The following is a 19,076-nucleotide window of genomic DNA, read 5'->3' as shown; positions in this document are numbered from 1 at the left end:
ATATATATATATATATATATATATATATATATATATATATATATATATATATATATATATATATATATATGTAAAATATATAATGTATCTCAGGTTATACCATTAAAAAGAAAAGAAAGTATTATTAGTATTGAGCTCGGTCAGTCCAACATCAGAAAATAGATTGGAAAATTGAAATCATCCCGTTGATAAATGGATTGGCAGGCTGGCTTGCCGTTTTTTCATTTCCTCGTTAGCTCACCCATTTTCTTCATCAATGTTTTCTTCTTCACCAATTCACTCATTTTTTTCGTCATTATTTTCTTCTCCTTAATCATCATCTACCTTTGTTTTCTCCATCATATTCCCACCTTCATGCACACACAAAAAAAAAAAGCATGAGATATACAAAATTAGGGCAACTAGAAATCGAAATATGCTAAAACCAGAGCAATCAAAAATCTCAATTAGTGTTACCTTGTCGTTATTGAGACTATTCTCTTGATTCCACTTTCCTTACATCACATAGCATGTGCCTCCTCTCGATCATGCATGGTGGTCATTGTTCAAGTGGTGATGGCTCGTGTGGTGGTGATCCTTTGTGTGTTGGTCGCTTGCATGGTGGTGGTCATTTCCTATATGCTCTAATACCATTTGTTGGGTTATTGGACTCTCTTCCTATGTGGAGAATAAGTCCAAACAGTGAAGATTGTTATGTCTCATTTTACTTTATTGGAGAGGAGTCAGATTAATAGGACACATAATAATCATTTAAAGAACGAGAAAAAAACCAAGTGAGAGAGAAAGGATCTTTCCCACATAACACAAAGTCTACACTAGTATATTCATCATTGTAAAGTCGCTCACAGTTAAGTTGATCTTTGGACAGTCACTAGTACAAAAACACTGTATAACGTTAGTGTTTTTCAGCTTATCACGTCGAATTTGAGGTTGACGTTATATAAGGAGACGTTAAATTGACGTCAGATTTAAACATTTGTGTTAAGTGGAAAAAACGTTACCTTTGGTGGTCGCTGAAGAGAACTCAATGGTGCTCCAAATAGTGTTTATGCACGAAACTAATCGGTTGAAATGAAAGGAAATCATACATAAAGTCATCAATTAACGAACATTTGTGTTAAGTGGAAGAAATATTACCTTTGGTGGTCGCCGAAAGCTTCCCTAGATACGTTTGACCCACAATGAAGAAAGTGCTCACAAAAATAGTGAAGCAAGTGTTCTTTATCGCGCTCTTAAAATATCTTCACGCTCAAATTAACGTCTGTTGCTCTGACCAACAGATGTCTAATGGGTCTCTTAAAATATATTCGTGCTCAACTTTTTAAGAATTTGAAAACTAAAAGACGTATGTTCTTTCGCCAAAAGACTTCAAGAAGACAATTAATGTTTGTTCCTCTAACCAACTAACGTCTAATGGGTCTCTTAAAATATTTTCGCGCTTAACTTTTTACGAATTTGAAAACTAAAAGACGTTTATTCTTTCACCAACCGACTTAAAAAAGACAATTAACGTTTGTTCCTCTTATCAACCGACATCTAATGGGTCTCTTAAAATACCATCACACTCAACTTTTCATGAATTTAAAAACTAAAAAATGTATGGTTTATCAATAGACTTCAAAAAGGCAATTAAACGTTTGTTCTTCTAACTAACCAACCTCTAATGAGTCTCTTAAAATATTTCCATGCTCAACTTTTTAGGAATTTGAAAACTTTTTATGTATATATTATTTCACCAAGAGACTTCAAAATGATTTTTGGATTTGTTCCCAGTAGAGGACATCGCTGATGAAAAAAAGAATCATATTGTCTCTATATAAAAGATAGGAAAACTCGATTGAGTTAAAAAAATATATAAAAACTAAATTACTAATTAAGTATTTTATTAAACTAATAAATGATTACTTTTCAAATAGTATTAACGTTAATTTGAAATAAAAGACCACATCGATTCTAACTAACAAAAATTAGACAATTGAGGGAAAAACGAATATAATGTAAAGAACAAAAGTAACCAAAAATATAACTTAAGAACTTCTTAATTATACTAAGTTATATTTGTTTTAAAACATTCAATTATGTATATTTTGTACAAACAGCTATTTATTATGTATTAATGAGATTAATAATATAACTAATTAAAGTTCTTACACGTTTGAAAAGAAAATATTCCATTAGTATCTTGAAATGATTAATTGTCATATCTTTAAATAATAAACTTGATTTATCATGTAATTGTTGACATATTTTGTCATTAAAACATGAGGGAATAATACTATCAATATCTATTAGCAGCAAGAATAAGATAATTAATTGGATTATCATTGATTCAAAAGAATACACGTTAGATGGATAACTCATAGTATTGATATTATCGCATGGATGTTGTTACTAATAATATAATTTTGAGTCTAATCCAATTAATAAAAATAACTTATGAAATATGAATTCTGTAGTTTCATTTGTGATTTTTTTCGACTTCTAGTTAACATGAGAATATGAAATTTTCCAATAGGTCTTAGAGTTCAAGCTGTGCACATAAACTGTGTTGTAGGATTGATTTGAATAAAGAATTTTGAATTTTTTAATTAAATTTCCATTAATATCAACTCTTAAACTTGAAGTCCTAAGTGCCCAGCTAAATGAAGAAGACCAGACAATGAGATTTATTCAAACATATTTAAGGTTTTGGTTATAAAATAAAAAATATGGGTGGATGAAACTGTGTACAGTTTTCTAAAACTACAAATTATCTCGATTCATCGAACTTGTACTATGCACCAAAAATTCAACCTGTCGTTATATCCATTTTCCAATAAGTATTAATTGAAGTTTTAAATAAACAGTTTTATGTTTTTTCTTAAAATTTTTCAGAATCTTTTCAATCATAAAAAAAAATATGAATATATGTTTATACTTTTAAATTAATAATTAAGGGGTATAATTTATAAACTTATCTTTAAATTAAAAGGTGTTTTGTTTTAAAGTGCAAATAGATATTGCACATCTAACTCAAGTGGCAAACACAAATGAAGCAAATTTGCCACTATTCTGACCCGTTCTTATCCCTTGCAGCATCAAGCACAACTGTTCCGTCAAAACACAAAATGACACGACATGTTGCAATAATATATTAATAAATGACAAAAGTATTTTTTTTTATTAGAGTCTACTTCCTTAATTAATGATAGCATATGTTAATTTTTATTGTGTGTTTCAAAACGTAATTTTAATTTTAATTTTTAAAACATACAAACTACTTACGTAAAAATTGTTAATTACTTAGTCTAACGAAATAATATCCTTAAGGATAATTATTGAATTTCATTTTAAAATTTAAAATTTTGTACTTTTTTTTAAAAAGATAAGTTGAAAAAAATTAAAAGAGAAGGATGTATTTAAATTATTTTAAATCTCAGGGAGAATATGTACAAGTCATCAAATACGAGGATCACAATAAACATTTTTAAACCAATACGAGGACCACAATGAACATTTTTAAACCAATATGAGGACTAAAACGAATTTTATTTGTACAAGTCATCAAATATTTGCCAGCTGGCAGCTCTGCCGTTAGCAGAATTAACGCCGTTAACAAAAAGGACTAACTTGCATAATTTTTGCAAAAATAGGACCTTGTTGAACTTTTTAAAAAAGGGAGGACCACTTTGAACAAACCCCCCAAAAAGAGGGACCAAAATAGGTATTAAACCTATGTTAATCTATAGAATTTGAGAATGGAAATGAGCAATATTTTCTTTTAAAGAATTCACTAATATTATTTTTAATCTGTACATGAAATATTTTAGTTGATTTTTTTATATTTTAAATTTTAAATAATATTTTAAAAAATAAAACATTTTTAAAAAATAAAACAATTTTAAATGTAAATTTTTTTAAAAATTTCATTAAAATGTAATTTTTTTTACCAAAGACCATAGACTTATAAATATTTCTTGCACATGTATTATTTTACATATTTATTTCTATATAGTTTAATGTCACCTTACATTTAAATTTCAATATATTAATTTTAGGACAACTATAACGGTAAGAACCTAAAAAATAGAATACTAGAGTTGACATATGTTTTAAAATAATGAGACCGAGTATTTAATTATTAAAATAATTCAATAATATAAATAAAATTTCATAAACACGTCTCATTATCTAAAACATTTGTTATCTTTCTAAAACTCATTATTTGAGTTCTCTCTCTCTTCTCTCTAAGATTTCAAACTCCTAAGATATTTATTTGATAATCATGAGGTGCCTAGGAGGTCACAAGAGTGAGTCCTCCATTCTCTGTCAATCAATTTTTCTTATATAATAAGTAAGTTTTTGCTTATTTTTCTTTAATTATTGGTTTAAGACACATGCATATAGATTTCCTTGCATGTGTCACCTGATCTCATTTTCTAGCTCCTTGTCGATCAGTGGTGTTAAGGACTTACTCTGATCATGATTGTGTGGTCAATAGGTACTTTTAGAATTCTCTGAGCTAAGGTAAGGGTAGTATGCTTTATAAAGCCGTGGGAGCTTTCTAAACAGACAAGGAGAGCTAACCTTGTCTTTAATTTTAATATAGAAACTTTGAGTTTATGTCATGATTTATGTGTAATATTTTTTTTTTTAAATTGATGAATGATGTGAATTGGTTTTGATTATTGAATGAACTATTGGTAAAGATTTGGTATTTTGTATGATAACATGCTTGTTGATCCATGGTGATTTTGATGAATGATGGTATGAAAGACTTGTATTTGGTTGTATTGCTTGGATCATGTGAGATTGTTGTATTGGAGAATAATTTCAGTGACAAAAAATGATACATATTTGAGGTTAGTGAATAGATAGATCTTATGGTTGGTTTTTGGGTCAAATAAGAGACTTTGATAGGTGAAATTTTGAATTCCAGGTTGAATGGGAAAAACTGAGGTTTAAGATCTGTTTTATGGTTAATTTAAACTTGTTTAGATCTTTAACTAAGCTAAATTCCAGGTAGAATGGGTTAATAGTTGATAGGTTAAGTTTTATGCTATTTCTTAATCATGGTTAGAGGTATTAACAAGTGAAAATCTAAAGTAAAGGGTCTGTGATGAAAGTGAGGGTTTGAGGTCTGTTTTTGGATCAATTGAGATTTGTCTACAGATTAAAAATCAACAAATTGTGATGAGAAATGAATGTGATTTAATTATGGGCTATAAAGTGGTGTTTTAGTTGGAGTGAGTTGGGAATTCATGGCAAAAAAAAGCTTAATGAGATTTAAGTTAGGTTATATATACTTGGATAGGTCAATTGGGATTTATAATACCAAATGAGAGTTGTAGATGTTGGTGGAGGTGTATGAGTTAGGATATGTGAGGTTTGGGGAGTGCGGATTCTGCAGAATTGATGTTTTGTAGAATTCTACACTCTCGCTAAGCGAGCAAAACTCTCTATTTCTACATTCGCAGAGCAAGCTATGGGGTTGGGCAAGTTAGTTTGGGAGAAAATCTGGTTGTAGCAATGGATGAGCGAGAATTCTCTTTAGGTGACGAGAAATCTTTATTTCATTATTCGCAAAGCGAGTGGTGGTTCTCTAAGCGAGAGGAATGCTTTTGTCGGGCCGAGGCATGCACTTAACGACTTAGAGTTTGATTGGAAGCATTCTTTCTTTTGATTTCTTGTATCTATGAACTATATTATGGACTAATGTTTGTTTAAAAGTAATTATTGAATTGAATGATGCTTTGTATATGGTGTTAAGTATGTAATTGAGGTGTGGTTGGACAGAAGTTCTAGGGTGAAATTCTCGGGGTGATATCAAATAGAATGATGTGTTGATGTTGGAACTCGGTCTTGAAAATTATCTTGACACTCCTATAATCATTTCATCTCAGATAGAGAAAGAGATTATGTGGTGAGGAATAACAGAAGGTCCAGTGTCTGGTATTCTTTGTTGATAGGTGGTAGATGAACAATAAATTAAAAAATAACACAGCTTGATGTAATTACAAACTATAAATAAAAAGTACTGTGATTAGAAACTGTAAAACATTTATGAAAGATGTATTGTACTGAAAAGGATTAATGTTTTAGTTTTGTGGCAGTGAGTAATTTGTGTGAATAAGAAGCATGAGTGAAGAGAAAATGAGTATTAATTGTTATGGCTCCAAGAGCACAAGTTAAACGAGTAAATAATGAATAAAAGAATAGAGTGAAAGTGAAAGAGAAATCTCATAGATCGTTATGAAGGAGTGCAACAGTTCGGAACACAGACAAAGATCCACCAAATAGAATGGTCCATGCCCTACGCTACAGACAATAAAACCTTTCACAATTTAATATCAGAATCGACAAATACGCACACATCATCATCACTCCAATTCTTAGATGCACTCTCACTTTAACGGGAACAACAATAAAAAAACAACGTCTTATCTAATTATAAATTTTAATAAATTTATTTATTTTTTTATAATAAATATTATTTGCATGCGAAGTGTAATTTTTATTATAGATTTAATGTGATTATATGTTTTGTATTATTTTATTTTATTTTTAAATAAATTATTATGAAATAACAAATGATTTGATAGAATTTAGAATATGAACATCAAAATTAATAATAATATTTGATATAACTTTATTTAAAAACTTATTACTAATTAATTATTAAAATTACAATTATTTTTAGCAATGTAAAACTGTATATTTATGAGTGAGTTTTAATTAATTAATTAATTAATAATTAATTTACCTTAAAGTTTAATTATTATTTGAACATCTGTTACTTTTTAATTATTAGTTACAATTATCTTTTTAGTAATGTAAAAAAATTGTATTTATGAGTGATTTTCAATTAATTAATTGAATAATTATTAATTTACCTACCATAGTTAAAGTTTAAGAATTAATCATGGTTTATAGAATTTTTAAAAAATCAATCAAATACTTTTTTTGGTAGTATTTCAGTTTACTTTTAAGTATATATTTAACTATATATAGAAAAATCTTTTGGGAGTCACGTAGTTTTCGTATTTTTATAAATTAAATGATGAAAATATAATGTATCATTTTATTCCCTCTTATTATATCGTTCTCTTTATTACTCATTTTCATTATCATAATAAAAATGTATTCTTCAAATAATTCTAAACATAATTTCTCACTGTAAGATATTGAATCAAATTACATTAATATGTTTTTGTCACATAAATATTTTAAAACAATTATAATTATTTTATTAAATATTGTGAATAAAAAAATATATTTTTTAAATGAAAGATTAACGTGTTTTATTAGATTTTGTCTTGTACTGAAGATGAGGTTATGTGTGTTATTTTATGCTACAGTATAGTTTTATGTAGAGTACACAATAATTTTCCTGTGTAATGTTGGGTCAAGTGTAGATTTTGGGTGCATGTGTATAGTATACATTTTTTATGCATATCTTTACCATACATTTATTGGCTCTGAAGTTGTATATAATAGATAAATGAGTTGCAACTCAATAAATATAAATATAATATATATATATATATAATCTTTGTATTCAATAATGAATCATGATTAGTAATTTTAGAAAAGTAAAAATATTATACTTAAAATTTATACGTAATTTTTTCTGTGTGGAATTGGGTTTGGGTTTGGGTTAGCTGTGTGGAATTGGCCGTACGTTGTGTTTTTTTTTTTCCTATAATTGTTGGTTTGATGTTTTGATTATTAGGAATTAATGCTTTCATTAAGACAAAGAGAAAAGAAAAAGGTTCAATAATTAAATTTAAATAGAATTAAATCATGATTAAGTCAATTCTAATAAAATATTATAACTACAAATCAAAAGTACAATTGTTAAACCATTTTACTATGAAATTTATTATAACATTGATGTCTTAATTAATTGAATTCAAACAAATTTTAATATTAGAACATTTTTAACAAGTAACTCCAATAAATTAGAAAATAACTTACTCGAAAAAGAAAAAAAAAACATTGAATAAGTGATTAAGAAATTGTTTTAAGTATATATATATATATATATATATATATATATATATATATATATATATATATATATATATATATATATATATGTGTGTGTGTGTGTGTGTGTGTGTATATATATATATATGTATATGAAAAAAAACATTGGCACCGTAGTTGTGAATTGCAACATTGTTTTAGTAGTTGGCGAGCCCAACATGTTATAGATTGATATATTTTATGTATTGTTGTAGCCTAATGGTATATCAAACAGATATAATGAAATAGAATGTGTATTATTACGAATATAACGCATATCTATTGTGATGGTGGAATAATAAGTCTGCGTCTTAATAAAGAAAAATGTATTTTTAATAATTTTTTTATAAATTTTTTATAATCGTTTATATTACAGTTTATAATTGATCTCTGTTTTAAATATTCGATCTAGTAAAATAATGATATGTAATTCATTGTTAAAAATAGTTAAAATATCATTATTTTTTTGTAATATTTGGGAGAGCACCATAAAGTGATTGACTCTAATAGTCCAAAGTGAAATTTGTTGATAAAACTTTTGAGAAGAACGATGAGAAGTAACAGGTGTGTACTCTGTTACATTACATGTCGTTGAGAACAGTAAAGAAATTTGCATGTTTAAAAAAAATAATTAAAAAGTTATTTTTAACTTTCAACATTCAGTAGTTAATTAGATACGTGTCTTGAATATGTGACAGAATGTTAGTCATGTAAGAAAAAAAATAAAAATTAAAATCAATAATTTAAAGTTAAAAAACATATTTAACCTTTTAAGATATTTTGTTCTAAAATATTACCGCCTTCAATATTTTTTTATTAAGTCTCGATTTAAACAATTTTAAAATATAAAGTTATTTTGTTTTTACTGGAATTTACAAAATTTAATATTTTCAAGGATGAATGGTGAATATATATCGTCTTAATCCTGGAGCGTTTTGATGTTTCAGTAAACATAATCATGTTGATTGCCTTGATTTATTTTCGGACTTGAAACATAATCATGAGAGAAACGCATCAAAATCCTTTTCTTTTTTCGAACATATCAAGGTAAATTATGTATTGATTTATTTTCGAACTTGACAGTATTAAGAGAATACAGTAACACTCCAATATAATTAGTATTTGTGTTACAAATTTAGATCATTTCTCATATATATATATATATATATATATATATATATATATATATATATATATATATATATATATATATATATATATATATATATATATATATGTTTGTAGTACCTAAACAAAGTGTGAGCTTTTATTTTTATCTAAATAATTATTTTTTAGTCTCTCAAAAGTTGAAAAGTATTATTCGTATTAATAGTTTTTAAGTGACCTATTAATGTTATAAATATTATTAATTTATCTAAAAGTAAATATTCGGCACTACAAATAATTATTCTAAACTTTGGAGGGTTAAAAGTTAAGGGAAAAAAAACATTCGGAACTACAAAAATTTACATATTTTATAAAGATCAACAAGATTAATTTTAAATTTTACTAAAGTGAAAAATAAAGATAAAGACTTTATCAAGACCAAAATAACAAAACTCATAATTTTACAAAAAAATAGATACATATTAAATTTAAAGTATCATAAAAAAAAATATTATAACAACCATAATGAAGCTTGTTAAAATTAAAATACTTAGGTACATTTTAGATTAAAAATATTAGATGACAAATTAAATGTATTAATCATCTTATATGTTGAAAACCAATTGATAGAATTGTTTGACGTAAAAGTAGTGGTTTTACAACTTAAAAGATTAGAAAACTAATATATAAAGGATTGATAGTTTATATATATTAGTAAATTTTTATAAAAGATTTTTTCTTCAAACAAGAAACTTCTATATTTGAATTTTATTACATGTATATTATTTAAGTCAAGTTTATTTTATTTTTACATAAATTCTTTTAAATAGATCGAAAGTGGTTACTAACATATTTTATATATATATATATATATATATATATATATATATATATATATATATATATATATATATTTTGCAGTGTAATAGTTTATAAACTAAATGTAAATGAAGCAAAAATAAAGAATAAAAAATATATAAAAAAAAGTAAAATATCTAATAATAATTTTATTTATTTATTTATACATGAATAACACATTTTTTTTTTCAAAATTATTTAGAACAACAGTTGTATGCCATGTCACACTCTGCAATCACTGTAGAGTGCTGACTTCAACTTGTACATCTTGGGACAAATCAAATAAAGCCATTTATGCCGCCCATATACTACTACGATGTTGTCCCATGGTCTAATATTGTTTGGTTCTGCAACTATTACCCTCAGATTGCGATATTATTACATAAACAACATGCTTCCTTCTTCTTCCTTTTATTCATGATTAATCTCGATTGCGTCTAATATTTAAACTCGTTCGTTGGAAGAATCTAAAACCATGTTCTGTATTCTTTGCCTCGTCTCTCTCTCAGAAATCGAAGCTTTTTCTGCTCTGCTTCTAGAGTATGCCTCGAAAAACTCCTGATTCTCCTTCTCTAACTCCTTCCAAACTGCTTCCATCACATGCATGCATGTGTCATTCACATGTCTCAAATATAATACAAAATAAAACAACAAAACAGATAAACCACATATATAATAGATTTACACATACTTTCTTCATATTCTTATATGCAGATGCATATATATGTGTGTACTGTTACCAAATTAACACGTTAATTATTTTGGTCAAATAAACAGTGACAGTGAAATCATAATAGACTAAATGGTCATAATTATAATAAAAGATTAAATGAATTAATTAATTTTTTAAAAGCACAGTTTCCAAATTTTATAGCTTGAAAAAAAAAAACTACTGGAATTAATAGAATGAATTTACCGGTGGAAGTAATAACAGGGTTGATATTTGCATGTTTAGAAAGAGCTTCCATGCACTCTTCTTTGTTCATGTTGAACAAGATACACTCCTCTATCAAACGGTGCACCTGCACATATATATTTGATCATCAGAACTTATACATGCAACCAGAGAAAGCTAAAGAAAGGACTGAGAATATTAGAAAGATCTGTTTTCTTTTTTCTTTAAAAAATTAACAATAGTTTGAGAGATAAATGAATAAATAAACGGGAAAGTAAATTGAAACTGACCAGACGGATATAAGCAGCAGAAGAAGAGTCTTCCATGGGTGTTGATTGATTTTGTTAGAGTTGGATTCTCTGGTTGTAAATTATGGGATGAGTTAGTATAAATAAAGTTATGTTTCGTATACAGTCGAAAGTAATATGATTAGAAGAGAAGGAGGAAGAGATGGTGGAATGAGTAGAAGAAGGAGAAAAAAGAGAGAAAGGACAAGAAAAGATGAGGAAAAAGAGAAAGGCAAAGATGAAAAAAAAAATGAGAAAGGTAGGTTTATAAGGAAGGTGGTTCAGTGCAGTGTTAAAAAAATACTAATAAGCATGGCATGATGGTAGGGAAGGAGGGATATAAAAAAGAGAAAGATTAGACAAAGAGGGCACGACACAAACATAAACAAATGAATATGAAAAGGGTGAGTGTCAGGAAGCTGGGATGGGACCCACCCGACCACGTGGGAGGAAAACGAGGATTGGTGGAGAGAGGATTAGAGGAGATTCTACAATGCATGAGGAGCACCAAACGCCGTTGTGGCATATTACGTGGCGGTGGGACCCTCCTTCACGTGAAAGGTGGGACCCAAGATCCTTATATCTTTCCATAGTGGCACTGGTAGGGCCACTCAATGCATGCATGTATGTACCATACTCTAACCATGTGTTGGACGTTTCTTTTTTCCAAAAAATATGGTTGTATTGGTGTCTTCAATCAATGCTACGTTGGAAATAGAAAGGGTAAAGTTATTCCTTCATTATTCACTTCAATTAATAATATATATAGATTTGGTTTTACCCTCTGTTTCATGGATGATGAATGATATTTAGACAATATTTATTTTGATAATATTTAAACATTAATTACATGTAAATATGTGATTGGTTAAAAATTACTCTACAATAGTGTTTATGATTATTATTATTTATTGTGGAGTAATATTTGATCAAATCACAGATTGACACGTAATCAATGTTCAAATGTTGTAAAAAAATGTTGTCTAAATATCATTATTTCTATTTTATTGTTGGTTAAATTAAATATTAGTATTGGAAGGTTCTACTTCGATGAAAGATAAAACCAATTTATAGTATATAAGTAATTTTATCTTACAAATTAATTTTACGAGGTTGATTTAAATTTTAAGTTTATTGGTTTTGAAATGTTAATAATATTTTAGTGAGACCTTTTTATATATATAATTACATTTTGTAAAACATAAGATGGTGTAGACTGCAATACATGACACATTTATAATAAGCAAATGTAATGTTTTGATGTATATAAAACATTTCATAAATTTTATTTTGAAAAATTATTTCATAATCGATAATAATAATTATAAACATCAATATTGACCAATCACATTATAACACGTAAATAATGTTAAAATATTGTAAAAAAATGTTGTCAAAATATCATCATCTTCTTATTTTTTTAAAAGGTATTTAATTAGAAAGTGCTTTATATTATTTTATTGCGTAAATGATGCACTAACCTAAATGATGAATATTTAATTGATAAAGATGACCTAAAGGTTTATATTATAATCAAATGATTTTTTAATTAAAATATAAGATATCGCGCGACATAGATATCTAATCTATACGATATTTTAATATATAAACATAATGTGGGCTACAGATTTATATTAAAAAAATATTATTAACTTCACAACTCAAATAGTTATTTAATTAAATCTTGAAATACATCTAAAATAAATCATCATTCCTATATTTATAAAAAAATCGTCAATTCTAAAATTGAAGAATAAATGCTAAATATAAAATAAAAATGGGTTAAATATGTTTTTCGTTCCCCAACTATTGGTCGTTTTTGTGTTTAGTCTCTCTTTCAAACTATAGTACAATTTAGTCCTTCAACTTTAGAAAACTCTGATTTTAGTCCTTTTTATCAAATTTTTTTAACTTTATTTGCTGTTTCAAACGCGTTTCTCAGTTAATATTGAAGCAAAAATGTGTCAAACAGTGTAAACAATCCAAATGCTATAATGTAACGTGCTTGAAACAACAAATAAAGTTTAAAAAATTTGGTAAAAAAGACTAAAACCATAGTTTTCTAAAGTTGAAGAACTAAATTGTACTATAGTTTGAAAGAGGGACTAAACACAAAAATGGTCAATAGTTGAAAGACGAAAAACATATTTAACCCAATAAAAATACTATCAAATGTAGTAGAAAAAATATAATGATCAGTACCAAACTAGACTTTACATCTCCAACTCTCAATTAAGTCATTCCAATGGAAATATTGTTTATCAATTACAAGATGCAGTAAGAATAAACTAAAATAATTAAAATTAGACAGAAAACTCTATCATAAGAGTTTTCAATGTTTGAAAGAGTTTTCTATTATTAAAAATAGTTTTCTATTCTTAAAAAATAACTATTCTTTTGTTTTTCATATTTTTTATCTGGTACGAATACATGTTATTATAAAATTTAATAATTTTATAAAATTTAAAAGTCAAAATATAAGATAATTTAAATAGTTTTTTATCTCTAAAATATTTTTTAAAAACAAAGCTGGGATACAATGTATAACTAAACACATTAATTTTAAACGTCAGTATATCTATAATAAAAAGAAAAATATTCTCAATTTTATCCTTGGATCGTTTGGAAAAATTTAATATTGCAAGTTTGTACACTTTTTTCCTTCTTGATGTGATGTGTCCAAGGTGAACGTGAAACACCTTAAACACTTCACCTGTGATTAGAAAACTACATACTATAATATTCATATATTACAATTTACAATACTTGGGATAATTTAAATTAAGTTTTTTGTACTCATCACTTAATTTATGAAGAAAAGTATAGTTGTAAATGGAAACACGTTATTTCTTTCCACCAATTTTCAAGGATTTTTCCAACCTTTCTCGTTTATAGTTTTCCTTTTCCTTTTTTTTTTAAATATTTTTAAATTTAATTATCCTGACATGTTCATTTTAAATATATTTATCCATATATTTTAAATTAAAAATAATTATTACATATTGTTAGATATTAATTAGTATTATAGGATATTATTTTGTTGTTATAAATTAAAAGATGTTTTAAATATAAATAGATATTATTGTTAGATAATAATAAATGAGAATAAAATATTGTATTTCTTTTATAAATATCATTTTTATAAATATGTGGGAGAACAAGATCTAAGAAGATAGTTTTAATAGAAATAATGAAAAGTCGGAAAAGAATGAAAAAAGTTTTAAAGGTTAAGTTTTGAAGGAGTTAAAAAAAAAAAGTGAAAAGTATAGCTTACATTCTTACATGTTTAAAATTTTGTTTTTTTGTTTTTTTGTTTGTATGTAATTTAATAATGTAATAATTTTAGGAGTCTAAATTGTGAAATAGATGTTATTTAATTCAATTTTGATGATATGTTGGTATGTGTTTGTTTGAAAACATACACACATACACAACCTCTGATGATATGTTTCCATTTTTGCTTGAGACAATATGTTTTGTGGATGATTGATAATTGATGAAATCAAATTGTATTATTCGAAACTAAAGTTAAGAAATGTTTAAATTAGGATTGATGTATATTGGTTACGATATTTATATATTAGCACACCTTTTGTACTGGTGGTTTCCATTTACTTTTTATAATTAATTACTTTTTATAATAAAGCAAATGATAGTATAAATATTAGGAAGACGTACGATAATATTAAAAAATCTTTAATATAATATTTTAGTTTTATGTTTTTCATTTTCAAAGTCTTTAATGTAAAACGACATTTTTTTTATTGAGATTTTAAATAAAAGATTAATAAAATTTTATTTTGAATTATATAATTTGCATTAGTTTTACAAAACAAAAATTTAGTGTTACATTTAATTGCTATATAATATTAATAAGGTAATAATTTATTTTTGAATGTTAAGAATATAAGAAAAATATTCTTTCACATAATTTTTTACATTTCTTTAATACTATTTTTTTTTCTTTTTTGAAAAATTACAAAAATTTATTCTTGTCATCTTATCCTTACTCTAATATTTTTGTAATCTTTCAAATATTATCCGTTAGATATTCAATTAATTATTTTAATTGATCTGATCCATCTATCTACTTTCTATTTACTTTTCTAGGCAAATCAAGTTAGGCTACGACAGAAAACATGCTAAAAGTTGAACCTACTCTATCAAATACATATTAACATATTTTGTTTGACAAATCAATATAGCTGAGTCAGATCATACAATTCACTGGTTTCCTTAAATAATGTGAAGGTTTTGGTTCTTCTGAATTAAATATCGTTAAACAATATTTATCACCGAAAGTAATATCAATTATTATTATTATTACTGTAACTATTCTACATATTTATGAATATGTATTTTTTTATCATTACTATTATTAATTTAATTAAATTTTAAATGTCTATTAAATTTAAATATTTTTAATTGAATTTGTATTGTTTAATTTTTTTAATTAATTGAGTGATGGGAATATTATCTTATTCACTTACCATATTTTATATTTTATATTTTATATTGTTTTTAAGGGTTAGAAATGTGCGGTTTTACTATTATTATAACTAATATTAAAATAAAAAAGTCATTAGTCATTTCATATAATAAAAAAAAATAGAGTATTAGAGTTAATAGAAAGACCGAGTATTATATTTTAAAATAATTCAATAATATAAATAAAATTTTTTAAAATCGTATCTTTACTTAAAATATTTTCTATTTCTGTAAAACTCTATCTCTTTGCTCTCTCTCACATCTCTCTAAGATTTATCATCCCTTGTTCATCTGTTTTAATGATCAGGAAGTTTTTAGGAAATTACAAGTGAGTTATCTCCACATGTAGCCAATCAATTTCAAGAATAAAGCCATTGAATTTCGACTCCTTTCCTCTTCCATTCTTAATCTGTTTTTAGAATAATATTGTACTGTTGCATGTGCGATCATGTTTCTCCTAGTCATTATTGGTTCATCTAGAGCTCTAAGGGCTATGTCCATTTTTAATTTGGTGTTTCCTAGATTCATATAGATATTCCTTGTGTTTCAAGTAATCGGCGGAAAGTTCTTTGTGTTGAGGTTGTTTCTTGTGAGGTAAAGAAAGATAGAACTTGTTTATATTATATTTGTTGTGCTAAATTAGTATTCATGAGAATAATATGATGAATTAAATGAGTTTGTGATAGTAGTGTAAAATTCCCTATGTTTAAATATTGGTATTTGATAGTATGATGTGTGTATAATTGGAATGGTGTGAAATTGATTTTCTATGTTGTCATGATTGTGCATGATAATGTTGCTTTACTGTTTGAAAACTGAATTCAAGCGGTTGGAGTGAGGGTTGGTTAAATTATTGAATTTTAAGCCTAAAAAGGGGGTGGGTTGAAGGTGTAAGTTTGAGAATTTGGGACTGATGTGAGGAAACTATTATTGAGGTGCTACATTGAGGTAAATTAAGACTTGTTGGAGGTATAATGTGATTAAAATCTGATCTGTCATAAAGAGGTAGTGCATAGTTGAAGTTTAGGGTGTTTTTAGTGGGAAAATGGAGTTTTAAGTAGTGAGATTTTGATGTAAGGGGTTTAAACTGCTTTGGAGAGTTTGGAACATGTTATGAGACAAATTTGAACTGGTATAGATGTTCAAACCAGTAAAAGACTATCATGAAGGTGATAATTGCTTCATAGGTTGGTTTTTGGTTCATTTTAGGATTTTTGGGGTTGGAAATTTAAAGTAGAGTGACTGTGAGCAATCTGAGGTGTTGAAGTGTACTAACAAGTATATTTGGACCTAGTTATGCAATTGTGAAACTGATGTGGGGGTTAAAAAAGTGTAGATTAGAGTTTGGGTAGCTTATAAGAGTGAATTTGAGTTTTTATAGGTCAATTTGGGTTTGAAGTTGTCAATTCATGTTAAAGGTTTGTTTTTAGATGTTTCTCAAAGCCTAAGAGTCTTTAGGAATCATTTACTTGTGTAGAGGGTCACCAAATTAGGAGTAGGTGAATTTTAGAACTTGGTGCAGTGCTGAGCGCCCTTCAAGGACCCTTAGCCATCACTTTTGCGAGAAGAACTCATCTAAGCGCCCCCTGAGCGCTCTGTTCTAGAGGTATGGCGCTCGGGCGGTCCTTTTTGGGGGTGCTCAGTGCCACTCAACCAGATTTTTTTTTTCAATTTCGGGATCTCAAATTCAAGGTTTCAAATGTCAGTTTTGGACGTTCTTTAGGTCGTTTTGGGGTGTTTTAGACCATTTTGAAGCTGTTGGTGAGTGTTTCAAATATGTTTTCCTTACCTAAATTTGAGTATCAAGATGCCATGAAGAAATTGTATTATTATGTGATTTATGATGACTTGTAAGTGTGTTTCTAATTCTTTAATGTATGATCGGTAGTCCCATGTATTTGCATATTATGTGAATGTGGAGTGATCGTAATGGTTTCAAAGGTATAAAAATGAGTTCCAAAGAGGAACTTCTTGGTGTTGGTTTCAAGTATTATTAGTATGAATGCAGGGAGCTCAATTTTGGGGATTATCCATACACTCTAATGATATTTCATTCTCAAGTAGAGAAGATTGACACATCTAGTGAGAGTAACAAGAGATCTTAGTCTTAGATGCTTTTAATATTATCCAAGCCAAGATATAATCTTGTGAATATGATTAAGTGAAACTCATTGATAATGACTTAATAAAAATCACCACAATTATTTTTCATTATATTTTTTGTTATATAATTACAGTATTATTAAAAATAAAATAAAATAAAATAAATCACATGCATACCATAAAACAACTTCTATTATAAACTATATCCATAATTCTTTATAGCCATGTTTTCTTTAAAACCTTGTTTTCTACCTTTTATTCATTTTCATTTATTATTAGTATATTTATTTAATTTCTTTAAAAATTTCAATTAATAAGAATTAAAACAAAATTACCGTACGTATATAAATAAGTATAATTTTATTTTAGAAATCAATTTTATAAAATTAAATTATGTTTAAATTTTATTTTTTAAAATAATATAAAAGTTATTCAAAATGTATCTTAAAAAATTTATTATTAACCATGTAACTATTTATAATATTTATTTTATTACTTTATAGCATTATGCTTGACGATGTTGACAACGAAATGATAATTTTTTATATTTATTAGTTCATTTTATTCCTCCTCAGTTTATACTTTTATTTTATAATATTTAAATTATCACCGCTAATTAGTCATCTCCCTCTGAATATGGAATTTGTACCTGACAGCATTCCACCATTGAAAGACCTTGAGTTGAGTGCATGTCGGCAAAGATTATTCACTCTCTCCATCATGTCACCATTACGATGCTTGATAGAATAATGGAACAAGAAAAGCTTTCTGAAAAACGTGTGTAGGTGTTATACATGAACCTCCTAATAACTTATGCATAGGAAAACCAATTGTTTAAAATTATCTCTTTTAAAATGGAGAAAAAAAATTAACTTTATATACTGAAATTAACTTATAAATGAATTAAAGGTCACATAAACTAATACAAAATAACTTTTTCATATAATTTTTGAACAAATTAATTTTCCTTTGTAAAAGAAATTAATTTTATTCTTCCTCTCTTGTATAAATGCTTGTAAGGAAAAACTCTTTAATATATTATAAGCTGCTATTAAATATAAAAAATACATTATAATAAAAAATCATAATACCTTAATTTTTTTATATATAGTAATTGCTTTATTTTTTTTTATATTCTAAAAATATAACAATTTTTTTATTATAATTAAACACGTAGTTCAACTTTCTCATGCATTTTATTCTTCACAAAATTACTTTGGGACCCCACACACATGTGAGTTACATTGTTCAAACTAAAACGTTAACCAAGTTAATTCAATGCATTAGTTGACAGTATAGATATCTAACAGCAGAGAGGTAAAGTCAAATCA

General features: G+C 26.4%; 1 protein-coding gene across 2 annotated transcripts; it reads right to left on the bottom strand.

Annotated features, from left to right (window-relative positions):
• Positions 1-10,106: 10,106 nt before the first annotated feature.
• LOC106757369 lies at positions 10,107-11,486 on the bottom strand. 2 transcript variants are annotated; one of them, XM_022778967.1, is made up of 3 exons: positions 11,158-11,486; positions 10,889-10,994; positions 10,107-10,562 (listed from the first exon to the last, which is right to left on the bottom strand). In XM_022778967.1, the coding sequence occupies exons 1-3, from the start codon at positions 11,191-11,193 to the stop codon at positions 10,417-10,419; spliced, it is 288 nt and encodes a 95-aa protein (XP_022634688.1). In that variant the 5' UTR covers positions 11,194-11,486; the 3' UTR covers positions 10,107-10,416. The 2 variants fall into 2 exon arrangements, with proteins under 2 accessions (XP_022634688.1, XP_014495513.1); XM_014640027.2 differs by having other exon boundaries at positions 10,152-10,559; positions 11,158-11,451.
• Positions 11,487-19,076: the final 7,590 nt, after the last annotated feature.

Source organism: Vigna radiata, chromosome 3 (assembly GCF_000741045.1).
Source record: "Vigna radiata var. radiata cultivar VC1973A chromosome 3, Vradiata_ver6, whole genome shotgun sequence".
In the NCBI taxonomy this organism is placed as follows: domain Eukaryota; kingdom Viridiplantae; phylum Streptophyta; class Magnoliopsida; order Fabales; family Fabaceae; genus Vigna; species Vigna radiata.
Note: the sequence above shows the minus strand (reverse complement) of the source record. Positions and strands in the feature narration are given on the sequence as shown.